This window comes from Sorex fumeus, unplaced genomic scaffold, assembly GCF_029834395.1.
Source record: "Sorex fumeus unplaced genomic scaffold, SorFum_2.1 ptg000063l, whole genome shotgun sequence".
Classification (NCBI taxonomy): domain Eukaryota; kingdom Metazoa; phylum Chordata; class Mammalia; order Eulipotyphla; family Soricidae; genus Sorex; species Sorex fumeus.
The window spans coordinates 60044255-60060634 of record NW_026606120.1 but is presented as its reverse complement, the minus strand read 5'-3'; the positions used below and the strand labels follow the sequence as shown (position 1 = coordinate 60060634).

The 16380-nt window shown below is 41.0% G+C and overlaps 1 protein-coding gene across 4 annotated transcripts in view; it reads left to right on the top strand.

Moving 5' to 3' along the window:
• The window catches only part of RPS6KB1 (ribosomal protein S6 kinase B1), a 45663-nt gene that overhangs the window by 2519 nt on the left and 26764 nt on the right, over positions 1–16380 (top strand). For all 4 annotated transcript variants that reach the window (XM_056126595.1, XM_056126596.1, XM_056126597.1 and 1 more), the window contains exons 2-4: positions 12491–12540; positions 14607–14727; positions 16031–16099. In XM_056126595.1, coding sequence (XP_055982570.1) covers positions 12491–12540; positions 14607–14727; positions 16031–16099 — 240 coding nt within the window. The remainder of the gene's footprint in view (positions 1–12490; positions 12541–14606; positions 14728–16030; positions 16100–16380) is intronic.

Here is a 16380-nt window from a genome sequence, read left to right as displayed (position 1 = left end):
GGACCCTGGCATCCTGTACCCCTGGAATTATCCCCAGGATATTCCTGAGTGCAGAGCCAAGAGTGACCTCTGAGCAACCAAGAGTGTGGCCCCCAAAACCAAAATAAATAAGAACTGTAACGATAGTACAGGGAATAAGGCCCATGCCTTGCACACACCTGATCAGTTGACCTGGGTTTGATCCCTAGCACTCCATATGGTTCCCTGAGCCCCAAAGGAGCAATACCTAAGTGCAGAGCCGGGAGTAAACCCTGAACACAGCCAGGTATTACCAAAAACAACAACCAAAAAAGAATTAAAGAAACTTTAGAACCTTTTCTTTTCTTTTCCTTTTTTTTTTCCTGGTTTATTCTATTTTGGGGCCCACACCAGATGGCACTGAGGGCTGACTCCTGGTTCTGTGCTGAGGGATCACTGTGGCTGCTGGAATTGAACCAGGGTTGGCCACATTCCTTAACCCCTGTAACTCTTGCTTTGGCTTGAAATCTTAGGGCCTTGAAAATCCTGGCTATTGTGAATTCATAATAATATAACTTTTTTAAAAAAAATTTTATTATTTTATTTTTTATTTTTATTAGTGAGACACCATGAGGTACAGTTGTAGACTTATAAATTTTTGTGCTTGGGTTTCAATTATAATATAACTTTTTGACTTTTGTGAATTTGTAGTCTTTAGTACCCAATATTTTTGAACATTTGTGTATATCAAAGTAATCTCACTTCATTTTTTTTCTTTTATTAGTTTTTGGGTCATAACTGGTAGTGGTTGGGGGCTCTTTCCTGTAAAGTGCTCAGCGGTCATTCCCAGTGGTGCTCAGGGAACCATGTGGTTCTGGTTTCTCCCACAAGCAAAGCATGTGCTTCAGCTCCTTGAGCTATCTTCCGGCCCTTGCTTTATACTTAAGAAAGTGAGGTATAGGCCACATGCGTTGATAGTTGGTAGTGTCCTTGACTCAGATCAGCAGGCTTCGTTAGATGCTTCTTTGTGGCACTTACTAACACACAGTGCCCGTAATATACGTTTATGGTGGGTCAAAAGTGAATTTAGGAGCCATAGCAATAGTACAGTCGGTAGAGCGTTTGCCTTGCACGTTTCTGACCCACTTCTAATCCCCAGCTCTTCATATGGTCCCTGAACCCCACCAGGAGTGATGCCTCAGTGCATAGACAGGAGTAAGCCCTGAGCACCGCCAGGTATGACCCCAAAACAAATGAATTTAGATCCCTTTAGGCATTCTCACTAACTCTGTGTGTGACCTAGAATAAATTGCTTTATCTCTGACACTTCTTTCTTCTCTGTAAATGAGAATTTTGTGGAATAAAGTATTAACAGTATCCTTTAAATATTGTAACAACAAATTCACAGAAAATATAACTTGTCAATGTTACTCCATGCCAAGGAACCAATCATTCAAGTTTACCCTTATCTAACATCTAGTCCTCATAATAAGTATATTTATGGCATAGGTACTTTGGTTTTCGAACTGTACTACCTTTTTGTTTTGTTTTATTTTCTTTTTGTTTTTGAGGGGGCCACACTTGGTGGAACTTGGGGCGCTATTCCTGATTCTGTTCTTGGTGGCCATTCCTGGAAGTGCTTGAAGGGTCACGTAATGCTGGGGATTGAATCCAGGGCTCCTGAATGGAAAACATATACTACTGCTCTTTGAGCCTTTCCCCCCATCCAATACAATTTTTCCCCCTTTTATTTATTGGTCCTGGGTTGGTGAGATAATTCAAAGGGGCTGTATAAAGAAAACAACAACAACAACAACAACAACAGCAAGCTGAAGGGTCTGTGTGTAGCACATACATTTTGTTTGTGGGGGCCCTAGATTCTATCCTCAGCACTGCATGGTTCCCCAAGCCGTATTGGGAATAGCTCCGAGCATTGAGCTGTAAGTGATCCTCGTACCAAAAAAAAAAAGTAAAATAAAATAATCAATCTTACGTAGAGAAGCAGTGTGCTTTAGACTTATTACACCAAGTTAACTAATTTGTTAACAGACACGTATTCACATAATTTTTTTTTTTTTTTGCTTTTTGGGTCACACCCAGCAATGCTCAGGAGTTACTCCTGGCTCATGCACTCAGGAATTGCTCCTGGAGGTGCTCAGGGGACCATATGGAGTGCTGGGAATCGAACCTGTGTTAGTCATGTTGGCTGCGTGCAAGGCAAACGCCCTACCCGCTGTGCTCTCACTCCAGCCCCTCACATAATATTTTAAATTCCTCAGTGAATCAAAAGTAAGGAAATTACATTTGATATATTTTTAGATAAAGCTGAAAACTTGCTACTGTCTATAAAAAAATACCCTGGTTGAACATCTTCAGAGGACTGTATAAGAACCTGTGGGAAGAAGGCTTGTGGGGTGGGGTGTAGCATAGTGTTTTTTTGTTTTTTTTAATGTTGCTGTACTTTGTTGATGGTGAATTGCAGCTGAAGAAGAGTTTATCTCTACCAGTGTTCCATTAGATTATGAAAATGTTGGGAATCTCTGCTTCTCTAGGGACAATAGAAAACTTATCTTACTAAAGTTGGGAATCTCTGCTTACTAAATGTTGGGAATCTTACTAAATGTTGGGAATCTCTGCTTCTCTAGGGACAATAGAAAACTTATCTTACTAAAGGGCTGGAGCGATAGCACAGCGGGTAGGGCGTCTGCCTTACAAGCGGCCAACATGGCCGACCAGAGTTCGATTCCTCCGCCCCTCTCGGAGAGCCCGGCAAGCTACCGAGAGTATTCGATATGCCAGACACAGTAACAACAAAGTCTCCAATGGAGACGTTACTGGGCCCGCTCGAGCAAATCGACGATCAACGGGAGGGCCTTTACCTTACCTTTACTAAAGTTTGAAATAACCACAGAAGTTAACTATGAGTTTCAGATTGTTATATTTTTTTATTAAGCAAAAGAATTAATTTTTATTGCTTTGATAAATGCTGTGCTTGCAGTATTCATGATTTTTTTTTTCCCTTTTTGGGTCACAGCAAGTGATGCTCAGGGGTTACTCCTGGCTCTGCACTCAGGAATTACTCCTGGCGGTGCTTGGGGGAACATATAGAATGCCAGAGATTGAACCTGGGTTGGCCATGTGCAAGGCAAATGCCCCACCTGCTGTACGATCTCTCAGGCCCCAGCAGTATTCATAATTATAAGCACTGTAGCGCTGTCCTCCTGTTGTTCATTGATTTGCTCGAGCAGGCACCAGTAACGTCTCACAATAAATTGTGAGACTTGCAGTTACTGTGTCTGGCATATCGAATACTCCATAGGGAATATGCCAGGCTTTGCCGTGAGGGCGAGATACTCCCGGTAGCTTGCCAGGCTCTCCGAGAGGAGCGGAGGAATCCAACCTGGGTTGGCCGCGTGCAAGGCAAACACCTAACCCGCTGTGCTATCGCTCTAGCCCATGATTATAAAATTATAGAAAAATGTATTCATTACTTATAGAAAAATGTATTCATTACTTATCGTGAGTAGTAATACATTAAACGAAACTATTTATTTTAGGGGTGTTTTTTTGTGTTTGTTTTGTGCCACAACTGGTAATCCTGGCTCTGTACTCAGGAATTACTCCTGCCAGTCTCAGGGGACCAAATGGGATGCTGGGAATTGAACCTGGGTCAACCACATACACGACCATTTTACTGTCCATTACATTTTACTGGCCATTTTACCATACCCATCTTACTGTCTCTCAGTTACCACCCCTTCTCTCCTTTTTTTCCCCAGCATTTTTAAATAATCAAAGGTTTTGGCAATAGATTTACTCTTTTATTTATTTTTAATTTATCTGAATTACTGAGTCTTTTGTTTTTGTTTGTTTGTTTGGGCGCCACACTCACAGGTGCTCAGGACTTGCTCCTTGCTTTTTGCTCAAGGATCACTACTGGTGGATTTGGGGACCATATGGGGTGCCAGGGATCAAACCTGGGTCAGCTGAGTGCAAGGAAAGTCCCTTACCTGCTATATTATATCCTGGTCCCCAAATCTTATAAGGAAAATGCCTGTGATCTGCCAGGAAAGTTGGTAAAAGATTTAATTAAAATTAATTTAATGTGTGAATTAAGTATATTTAAGCCATTCTGGAACAATGTTTAAATATTTGTAAATGTTTTTCCTTTGGGACTTTGGAACTTTGTATGCAATTTGAATTTAAAACTTTGCAAAGTTGGGGGCTGGAGTGATGGCACGGCGGGTAGGGCATTTGCCTTGCACACGGCCAGTCTGGGTTCGATTCCCAGCATCCCATATGGTCCCCTGAGCACTTCCAGGAGTAATACCTGAGTGCGTGAACCAGGAATAACCCCTGTACGTTGCGGGGTATGACCCAAAAAGAAAAAAAAAAACTTTGCAAAGTTATTTTAGTTAGCTAGTTTGAAACATCCTATCTTTTTAAAAATTTCTGGTATAGGGACCATATCCAGCAGTACTCAGGGACCTAGGCCAGTGCTAACTCCTTGTTGTGTTCAGGCGACTATGCAATGCTGGGAGTGAACATTGTCCTGCAACAGTGTACATTAGGGGAGCCATATACCACTTTGTGTATCATTGTGGCACACACACGAAAGCACTGGGGGGTCATTAAGCTTAAGGCAACAGGAAAAAAGAATCTGAATAGAATTTCTAGGGAAAGAGGTTTCAGTATGTATTATATGTTAGTTTGATGCTTCTGGTATAAAGCTTTCTAAAACTAGCATCAAGTAGCAGGAAAGAATTGTGAATTGTGTCTCAGTTGTTTCTGCTCTAGAGGGTAACGGTAAGCAATTATAAAAACAGAGGCAGGTGGTAGGTAATACAGGCCTGACTGGCTTGAGAAATGAAGATTAGCCACAGGGCATATCTTTCTAGGTGGCTTCAAAGTCCTTGGTTCAGTGTTAACAACTCTGTGGTCTTTAATTTGGAACTAAGTTAAACTTACATTAAAGAAAAAACAATTATATAACATCACCTTTATCACATCTGAGAGAAGTTAGTCTTTTGTTTTTAAAGCTTTCAGATGATTATAGGAAGCACCACCCCCCCCACACACACACCCTTTAACTATGACCGCTGCATCCATCTCACTAAGTTTATCAAGCTGAAACTTCCAGAATTGTCCCCATCAATTTGCCGTAGTCTGTTAATAAATCACACATCCCCTGTGCTAGATCTCATCCTGACTTGCGCATACTATGAATTAGTTATGACTAAAGTCTTGTATTTGAGCACATTTGAGCATCCAAATTGTTTCTGAATATGATAGGTTTTTCCCCCACTCTCTTTTATTGTTGTGTTGACCCGGAATTGCACCCACATCTTGTTGTGATACTCACTGAGTGTTATACTCTAGACTGACTAGTGTCAGGCATATTCTCTGGCGCTCTCAGGTGAGGAATGTGCTGTGGTGTCACACGGGCTTGTGGGCGGTCCCGCTCATGATCTTTATGCCCACATCTGTAGTGCTTACTGGGAATTGCACACACTTACTGGGGGTCACACACACTTTAGTTCGCACCCCCTTGCCAGTGAGCTGGAGATCTGACACACTGCAGCTCAGGGGTCCTGAGGGTCATCCACAGAGTCATAGGGACTGCATGCTGAACATGTGGGCCACTCTCAGGGCCAAACTCTTGGCCCCACATCTGCCGGGAAGTGACATTGGCTGATGAGCCATCCCCAGGTCAGGGATACTATGTATTTGTTATATATTTAACATGGACTGGTTCCTCTGGCAGAGAAAGTCATGCTAAGAATGACCCTGGCCTCTGAGCACTTCAGGGTCTGGCCCTGTTTAAAAAAGAATTTTTACCCCAGAGAGGCAAAAATGTGTAGTCGAAGTGACATCTGCACTTGTTTGTTCATTGCAGCACTCTTTACAATAGCCAGAAACTGGAAGAAACCTGAATGCCCAAGAACAGATGACTGGTTAAAGAAACTTTGGTACATCTACACAATGGAGTACTATGTAGCTCTTAGAAAAGATGAAGTCATGAAATTTACATACAAGTGGTACAATATGGAAAGTATCATGCTAAGCGAAATGAGTCAGAAAGAGAGGGATAGACATAGAAAAATTGGCCAGACCCCAAAAACTTGGGGCAAAGTTTACCAAGAAAGTAAACGGCCAAAAGTTAGGTATGTGGGAAACACACCCACAAACCACCTCTGGTTCAGCTGTATAATTGGAGGCATGGCCTCTCTGGTTCCTGATTGAACTGCTTAATGGCCATGATCCCAGAGACTCAAACGAATCTCGGACCCAGTGGCTTTAGGTAGAAATGCGTCTGGTCTCTGCAGTAGGCTACCGGTGCTGGGCCAACCCAGGTGGGAATAGGTTTCGTGCCTTGGCCTACTCCCCCTGGCGGCCCAGTGGCCGCCATCCGTCTGAAGCCACTGGATAGTCACATTTGGGCCCCCAGTGATGAGACACACAGGGCCTCACGGGATGAGGGTGGAGCCGGGCCTTTCCTCCCCACCCCAACGAGACCCCAAGTCATCGCCCACGAATGGCCTCTTTGGCTCCTCATCAAGCTGCTCAACGGCCATGATCCCAGAGACTCAGGAGCAGATCTCTAAACCCAGTGGCTTTTGGCAGAAATCCCTCCAGATTTAAGTTTTAAAATTTCAGAACTTCAAAACCACATGGCCCTACTGCAGCCACACGACATCATATGTTATTCATAACCAGCAATAGAACACAAATTGTCTATTGTTGCCTTTTCAGCAGATCTGCGTGTTGGGGTAAAATCTTAAATAATGGTGGGTCTGGTGTCGAAATAGTGAATGTGATCAAAGTAGAGAGAGAGTAATATAGAAATCATCTGCCCCACAGGCAGGGGGAGGGTGTGGGATGGGGGTATACTGGGATTTTTGGTGGTGGAGAATGGGCACTGGTGAAGGTTCGGGTGTTTCATTGTATGACTGAGACTTAGACCCAAAAGCTTTGTAACTGCTCTCACGGTGATTCAATAAATAAAATTATAAAAAATGGAAAAAGAAAAAAAAAGTAAGGTGGAGTTCATGCACAATTCAATCAGCTAATCAGTGGCTGAATAAATAGCAGTACTCCTACAAAAAAAGAAGAAAAAAAAAGTTTATAATCAGACTGTATTGAAGAATTTGGGGAAGAAGGGTGTTTGAGTTCAGGGTTTACTCCTGGCTCTGTGCTCAAGGTTATCTCTTGGAGGTACTCAGGGATTCCGATGCCAGAGATTGAACCCAGTTCAGCTATGTACAAAGTAAGTGTTACCCTCTATCTATCTCTCCGTCCCCAGAGAGATTCACTGTGTGTGTGTGTGTGTGTGTGTGTGTGTGTGTGTGTGTGTGTTTGGACCACACCCGGCAGTGCTCAGGGGTTACTCCTGACTCTGTGCTCAGGAATTACTCCTGGCGGTACTCAGGGGACCATATGGAATGCTGAGGATCAAACCCAAGTTTCCCTATGCAAGCAAGCGCTGTATCCTCACAAGTATTTCATTGTGTGAATCAACCATATTCATTAGTTGATGGTCATTTGTATTTCCTTTTAACTTACTGTGAATATTTGTGTCAAGTTTTTGAAGATAGTATTTCTCTTGAGTAAATTGGGTTTAGATTTGCTGGCTCATGTGATATGCTTAGTTTAAATATATATGTATATATGTTTATATTATGTATAAAATGTATATGTATCTATGGCTGTAGCAACGGTACAGCAAGTAGGGTGCTTGCCTTGCAAGTGACTGAACCAGATTCAATTCCTGGCACGCCATATGGTCCTCCAAGTCCTGCCTTGAGTGAGCCTTGACCATATGTATATGATCATATCTGGTAGTTGTCAGGTGTATGGGACTAATTTAGGTGATGATCAGCCTAGTGCTGACTGGTGGTACTTATGGGCCACCAGGGCCACACCAGGTGGTGTTGAGGAGCCCTGCAATACTGGGGTTTGTGTTTAGGGCCTTGCACATGCGAGGTACATTCCCTATCACTATTCCTGGTTATATGTTGATTTTTTTTAATTTAATTAACTGTGAATTACAAAGTTATTCATGATTGGGTTTCAGGTATACGATGTCTCAGTACCAGTCCTTCCACCAGTGGAGCACGCCGCCCTGACTTCCACCTCACTGCCTGCCTTTATAAAAGGCGCTTTTTTTAATGATTTTTATGACTTTTGGCACTGTGTTTTACAGTACTGTTTCATGAATAGGGTTTCTTGAGTAGCACTTTACCTGTCACCCTTTACCCTTCTCCACCATAGTTGTAGCTTCTTTTCTATCTTATACCCCGTTCTCCCCAAGTGGAATGCTTCCTACAGAAGACCAGTTCTCACGTTCTTTATTTCCATTGCCTTTGGGCAGTCATTGTTCCACCATTATGTTTCTTTATACCCTGGATGTTAGAGAGCTCATTCTGTGTTGTTCTCTCGCCCTGTGACTAATTTCACTCAGCTTGATACTCTCCGGATTCATCCACATAGCAGCAAATTGCATGATTCTGTCTTTTCTTATGGCTGAGTAATATTTCATTGTGTATATGTACCATGGTTTCTTTATCCAGGCATCTATTTTTCGACTCTTGGGTTGTTTCCAGATTTTGACTGTTGTGTATAATGCTATAAGGAACATAGTAGTGCAAATATCTTTTTCTCCATTTTGGTTTTAGTACCTTGGGATATATCCCGTGAAGTGGAATTGCTGGGTCAAATGGAAGCTAAATTCTTATTTATTTTGTTTTTAGGCTGAGCCAGTGGACATTCCCACCAACAGTGAAGGAGAGTTCCTTTTTCCTCACATCCACACCAATACTGGTTCTTGTTCTTTTTGATGTGTCTCGGACTCTGGTGTGGTATCTCATTTGTTGTTTTAATTTGCATTTTTCTGAAGATTAATGATGGAGAACATTTTCTCATATTCCTCTGGCCATATTCTTTGAGGAAATTTCTGTTCATCTCATTTGTGGAGTATAAAATAACATAACCTGACACCCAAGGACAGTAAATACAAGGGCCAGGAAGATTGCTTCATAATTGGAGGCCTGCCTCGTGAGCAGAGGGGAGAAGGCAGCTGGAATAGAGAAGGAATCACTAAGAAAATGAGGGTTGGAGGAATTGGTCGGGATGGGAGATGTGTGCTGAAAGTAGATAAAGGACCAAATATGATAACCTCTCATTATCTGTATTGCAAACCATAATGCCCAAAAGCAGAGAGTGTATGGGGAATATTGCCTACCATGGAGGCAGTGGGAGGGTGGGAAAGTGGGCGTATACTGGGGATATTGGTGGTGGGAAATGTGCACTGGTGGAGGGATGGGTATTTGATCATTGTGTGATTGTAACTCAAATATGAAAGCTTGTAACTATATCTCACAGTGATTCAATAAAATAAAAATAAAAAATTAAAAAATATTTCTTTTCATTTCTTCATTAATTTTTTAAAAAATATATGTATAGTTCTATAATCTGTGTTGAAATTTTTGATGTGGTCTCACACATGATTTATTTGATTTACCACTAAAGACATTCCTGGTCTTCTAAGTTAAATTTTGACACTGCTAAGCTATTTTCCAAAGTGGTGGCTCCATTTTATTTTCCACCAGTGGTGGCACCAGTGTGTGGGGTGTACATTGTCTCTATGGGGGGAGGGCACACCTGGCAATGCTTAGGGGTTACTTCTGGCTCTGCATTCAGGAAGGGGACCATATGGGATCAACCTGGGTCGATGGCATGCAGAGCAGGTGTTTTACCCACTATACTATTGCTCCTTCCCCATCTCTGCCTTTTAATTATGGTGAAGTGGAACCTCATTTGATTAGGATTTGCATTGCCCAAATAGCCAATGGTTTTGAAGGTTGCTTTGTGTGCTTATTGTCAATTTGTATGTAATCTTTGGAGGAATTGCTATTAAGATCTGGGGGCTGCCTGAACTCTGGGGCCTGCGGGGCCACTTCTGTCTCTGCCAAGGAGGGAAAGACCTGTGGTACGTGGGGTTGAACTAAAGGACCTCAAACATGCAGGGCATGTGTTCCACCACCTTAGCTTTCCTCCAGCTCAATTTTCCAACTCTTTGTAGATTTGGTTTATTTGTCTTGTTCCTATTGTTATTTTTTATTTGGGGGCCACACTTGGTGGTCCTTGGGTTACTTTTGACTTGGTCCTCAGGCTTCATATGGTGCCAGGGATTGGACCTGGGGCTCCTGAGTGCACTTCAGTTCTTTGAGCTATCTTTGCAGCCCATTCTTCTTTTACTTTTTGGGGCTATGCCAGAACACTGGGGCTTGTCCTGGCTCTGCTTGGGACACCATGTGTTGCCCAAAAGTGAACAAGGGCCTCCCACATGAAAAGCATACACTGTAGTGGAACTATCTCTTCAACCCACTATTTATCTTCTTTTAAGTTGAATTAAAAAACAAAAGTTCTTTATAGTTTTATCTTAAGAGTTTTCTTTTTTAACTTTCTTGATAGTGTCATTTGAAACACAGAATTTTTACATTGGAAAAAGATCTTTTGTTTTTTTGCTTTTGGGTCATACTTGCTATGACCAGGGGTTACTCCTGGCTCTGCACTCAGAAATCACTCCTGGGCACCATATGGGATGTCACGTATCGAACCCAGGTCAGCCTGGTGCAAGGCAAATAATTTATCCATTGTACTGTTGTTCAGCTCAGATTTGAACAAGATTATCTTGTACTTTTGGTGATGTCTTTTTTGGGGGGGGTCAGGAGGGGGCGTTTGTTCGACCACACTTGGTGGTGCTGTAGTGCCAGGGATTGAACCCGTGTCTCCAGCATGCAAAGCTTCAGCTCCAATCCATGAACTGTCTCTCCAAGTTGGTGATAATGCTTTTATGGGGTCAGAGAAATAGTACAGCAGACAGGGCACTTGCTTTGCACAGGCTAACCCAGGTTCAGTCCCCTGCACCCCATATAGTCCTCTGTGCACCTCAGGAGTGATCCCTGAGCACTGCCAGGTGTGGTTCCTCCCACTACACTCCCTAGCTTGCGTACACACACACACACACACACCCCTTTGTTACTTCAAGTCATGAAGATTTGCTCTCTTGGATTTTTTCTTTATAGTTTCTTCTTTATAGAGCTCGTAAATTTAGGCCTGTTGTCCCACTTCTGTTGTTTTGTTTTTGGGCCACACCTAGTGATGCTCAGACATAACTCTTGATGGTGCAGTACTGGGAATCAACAATGGTTGGCTCTGCACAAGACAAACGCCTTAACACCTCTTCTATTTCTCCAGCCTTCTGCTACCCATTTTGAGTTAATTTTTGTATAGCGATAGCACAGTGGGTAGGGCGTCTGCCTTGCACGCAGCCAACATGGCCGACCCGAGTTCGATTCCTCCGCCCCTCTCAGAGAGCCCGGCAAGCTACCGAGAGTATTCGATATGCCAGACACAGTAACAACAAAGTCTCCAATGGAGACGTTACTGGGCTTGCTCGAGCAAATTGACGATCAACGGGAGGGCCTTTACCTTTACCTTTTTATTAGATAAGAGTTCAAAGTAGGGGGCTGGAGTGAGAGTACAAGTGGATAAGGCCTTTGCCTTGCACACAGCCGACCTGGGTTCAATCCCCAGCATTCCATATGGTTCCCCAACACTGCCAGGAGTGATTCTTGAGTACAGAACCAGAAGTAACCTCTAAGCATTGCCTGGTGTAACCCAAAAATAGAAAGAAAAAAAAAAGCTCAAAGTAGTATTTCTTTACAAGTAGATACCAAATTGTCTTGCATTACTCACTAGACATTTTTCTTTCTTTTTTTGACCACTCCTCACAGTACTCAGGGCTTAATCCTGCCTTACCTGCTATAGCCTTGCTTTCCATCTAGATACTCTTCCATTAAATTTTGCTGGCATCCTTGTCAGAAGTCACTTGACCGTAAATGTAAAGGTTTATATCTGAGCTCAGTTCTATTTCATTGATCTTTTTGCTAACACCATACTATCTTGACTGGGTAATTTGTAGTTAAAAGTCAGTAGTAGTAGAAATCAATGATTTAGTAGTTCTCATACTAATATAAGTGCCTTTAGTTTCATAATACATCCAAAGTATTTGTTAAATACAAATTTTGAAGGAAAAATCACTGATGAGTGGTGCCTATAGCTTTAGTTGTCATAAAATTGCAAGTGTCATACCCGTAGTATTGTTTCTGTACCTTAATTTAATCATCATCATATTTTCCTGTTATTAAAGTATAGATACTTTTATTATTTTTATTTATTTAATTTGGTTTTGGGGTCACACCCAGTGATGCTCAAGGGTTAGTCTTGGCTCTGCACTCAAGAATCACTCCTGGTGGTCCTCCAGAGACCATATGGGATGCCAGAATTGAATCTGGATCAGCCATGTACAAGGCAAATTCCCTACCCGCTGTACTATCACTCTGGCTCCATAGATACTTTTAAAACTGGTTCAGTTCATTCTCCTACAATAATTGGGTAAAGAATCAGAACTTTATTTTTTGTTTATGAGATTGAGATTATTTATTTTAAAAATTTTAACATTTTTCAGGGTCAATTAAATGAAAGCATGGACCATGGGGGAGTTGGACCATATGAACTGTAAGTCTACTTGAAAAGATTTTCTTTTGCTGTCTTCTTTACTAGTAGGTTATATAATTCCTAGTTCATAACTACTATGTAATTCCAATAATCAGTTGTATATGTAATCGTTTTATGTAGACATGATCTATTGATTTTGGCAGCAAAGTAATAATAAAAACTTTTTGTGTGGATTTTGAGGAAAATATATTCAGATTTACATACACTGAACATTAGACTGAGTTGATTTAGAATTTTTAATATTGTAATTGGCAGAAGTGTTGTGCCATACATGACAGTGCTCAGGAGCCATTCCTGGCTCTTTGGTCGGGCATGACCCCTAGTAGTGTTCAGGGGAAATATGTAGTATTGGGGACTGTGGAATGAATGTAAAGCAAGCTCCGTAACCCCTGTACCATCTCCCTGGAACTAGATTTTGTGTGTGAAGCAAGAAAGTTTTTATTGAAACTTATGTAGAAAGATGTGAAGGAAGAGAAAGGGAGAAGTACAGGAGAGAACACTTGTTTGAGGGAGGCTTATTCAGAATGGAAAAAGGCAAACTAAGAAACAGAGACTAGCAAGGGTGATACATGTTCAAGGGAGAACATGGGCTTGAAGAGCAAGTCAGGGCCCAGAATTTATTTTTTGATTGGGGTGCATACTTGGTGGTGCTCAGGGCCCAGGAATTACTCCTGGCTCTGTGCCCTGGAATTACTCCTGGTGGGGCTCAGGGGACCATATGGGATGCTGGGGAGTGAACCTGGGTTGGCTGCATGCAAAGCAAGTGCCTTACCTGAGATACTATTGTTCCAGTTTCTCAAGCCCTAGTTTTTTATTGCTTTATTATGGAAACTTGTTCCAGGGATCTACCACTGAATTACATAACTGGCTTCAAAGAACTTTTTTCTTACTGAAAAAGAAAAATGGTTCCAAAAGTTAAATATTTCTTGTATAATTTGTAATACCTCATTTACGTATTAAAATTTTTTTGATAAGTGTCTCAGGGCTTACTTCCATCTCCTGCCTTTGCACTCCCAGCAGGCTAGGAGTTCCATGAGTAGCAGGAATTGAACAGAGGTTAAGGTAACTGCCCTACCTATTATACTATTGCTCCAGCCCTGTAATATCTCATTTAAACAGCTATTAAGCCAACCTTGGTGCCCTTTTTTTTTGTTTTTTTTTTTTTCCTTTTGGGTCACACCCAGTGATGCTCAGGGGTTACTCCTGGCTCTGCACTCAGGAATCACTCCTGGTGGTGCACAGGGGACCATATGGGATGTCAAGGATCACCCGGCCATGTGCAGGGCAAGCCCTACCCACTGTACTATTGCTTTGACCCCCCTTGGGACATTTTAGGGATAGTATTTAGTGATTACTCTTACTCCCCAGGTAAAAATCCTTGGACCAGGGACTAGACTGAGTTCACTCTTAAAAGTATTTAAATGACAGAAAATTACCCCCCTTTGGGAGTCTTTAAATCAAGCAGGCTTGAAAAAATATATGGGTAAGTTTTATTAGAAAGAATTTTTGTGACATAAATACAAATTTAATGGGTAGTTTTAAAAAGATCACAGATTTATGCTAAATTACCAAAGAGATGTTACCTAATTCCTACCTATTAAATTGTATCCATTTATATATATATTCTTCCCCCCCCACCCCCCCAATTAGTGTCAGGGTTAGAACCCAGGGACTTAGTCCTACTACAAACATCCAGTGCTCTGTAGCTATGCTGCATCCTGGGCCCTTGAACAAATGTTTAAATGAACTAAATTGTAATAAAAGGCATTTTTCCATCATGATTTGATGAAGTTATTCTGTTTGCTTTAGTTTAGGTGTGCTTGATGCATTTGAAAATAATAGTACATTTTGTAAAAACTCTAATAAGTAAACAAATAATAAGCCACTGTCCTCTTAATCTGCTGTGTCATTGAATCTTTAGTTTGGAGCACAGATATTAAATTTGCCATCTTGTCTTTCTTGCTCTTTTTCTTAATTGAATTATATTTCTCTTTTTTTTCTTCCTAACAGAGTGCCGAAGGTAATTTAACATTTTGCAAATTTACTTGTTTTGCTTCTCTCCCCAGTGGCATGGAACATTGTGAGAAATTTGAAATCTCAGAAACTAGTGTGAACAGAGGGCCAGAAAAAATCAGACCAGAATGTTTTGAGCTACTTCGGGTACTTGGTAAAGGAGGCTATGGAAAGGTAGGAAGTATTTTTGAAATGATGAGACCTGTCTTCTGTTTTGGTTAGATTGATTTTCATACTCTCGTTGCTGTCTTCTTTAGTCTTTGTTTGCTAGCTATTAGTACAGGGCAGAATTACATACTTGATATTACCTGAGAGACACATAGTTCTTTTCTTCCAAAACACCATATATGTAAGTCTGGCACATAACACACTCAGTGCTTGTTGAATTAATAGGTTGTGCTATTTAAACTGTGCCGGGCAGTATGTTATTAGAGGATTCATTCCTAAACTTTCATACTTACCTTTTTCTGTGTATATGTGTGATGCCAGGGATTGAAACTAGAGCCTCATATAGGGAAAGCGTGTAATTCAGCAATTACACCCTCAGCCCCTACTATAAGACTCATTTTTTCAAACAGACCACTTCTTACTTCCAAGAGGTATGGCGCATATAAGTTGCCTCTTCCTAATACCTTAATCTGAATTGATATCGTTTGATTTGTACTTCCTAGAGCAATAGAACTTCTTTCAGGGAAACTGAAGAATATGAGAGGGGAGAAGAAAAATGAGCAGTTTTATAGTTTTATCCGAAAGCTTTCTAAGTTATGAACTCATGTTTGCATGGTCTGTCCAAGAAAATTTATTTCTAGCCATTTTCTTTTAAAAGACAGAGTTTGAATATTGTGTTGGATTAAGTTTAAAACCATTTGTTATTGTGTAATTCTAATATCTTGCAAAATGTGACTTGTAATCTCAGATTCAGAGGATGTATTCTATTTGTTTTTGATGGAGTAGTGGGGTAGACTAGCAGTAGAACCCAGGGTCCCATACATAGAAAACATACACTTGTTGAGCTACATCCTTGGTCTTCATGGATACATTCTACTATGTTCTAATTATCCTGAATGTGTAACATATACACTGTGAGCTTCACATATTTTAATTTGACTGTTTTATGAAAATGTTTTAGTTAGCCATTTAAAGGGCTAGGTAAGTGGTAATTCCTTTCAACTATCATTAAATAATTTTACGGAAAACAACACAAGGCATTCACTAGAAGAGTAGCAGAAATTAATAAAAGTTCTCACCAAAATAATATTATTGTCAAATTTTGGACCAGATGGCAGCAGGCCCAATAGGAAAAGCTCCATATCATATTTCACCACTAATTGTTACACAGTTGGCTCTTTTAACTCATAGTCCTTCATGGTATTTTTTTTATGAGATATTAAACTGCTATATTATTTGTTCTTAAAAGTAGAATATAAGGAAAGGCTATTAGCAAAATTTGGCTTTTAATATTTTATTTTTTGTCTAGGTTTTTCAAGTACGAAAAGTAACAGGAGCAAATACTGGGAAAATATTTGCCATGAAGGTGCTTAAAAAGGTGATTCCTTCTTTCTCTCTCCCAACCATATTCTTTTTTTTTTCCTTTTAAGGGCCACACTGGGCAGTGCTCAGAGGACCATGTGGTGCTGGAATTGAACCCAGGCCTGCATGCAAAGCGTGCGCTTATCAACTCTTGCGCTGTTTCCAGCCTCCTACTATATTCTTAGATCCTATGCAATTTGCATTTTTGATTCAGTGAAAAATATATTCCTGATATAATTAAAACTTCTTTAAGAATGTAAGATATGTTGGACTGCTGTTCTGTTTTTTCTTGGAGAG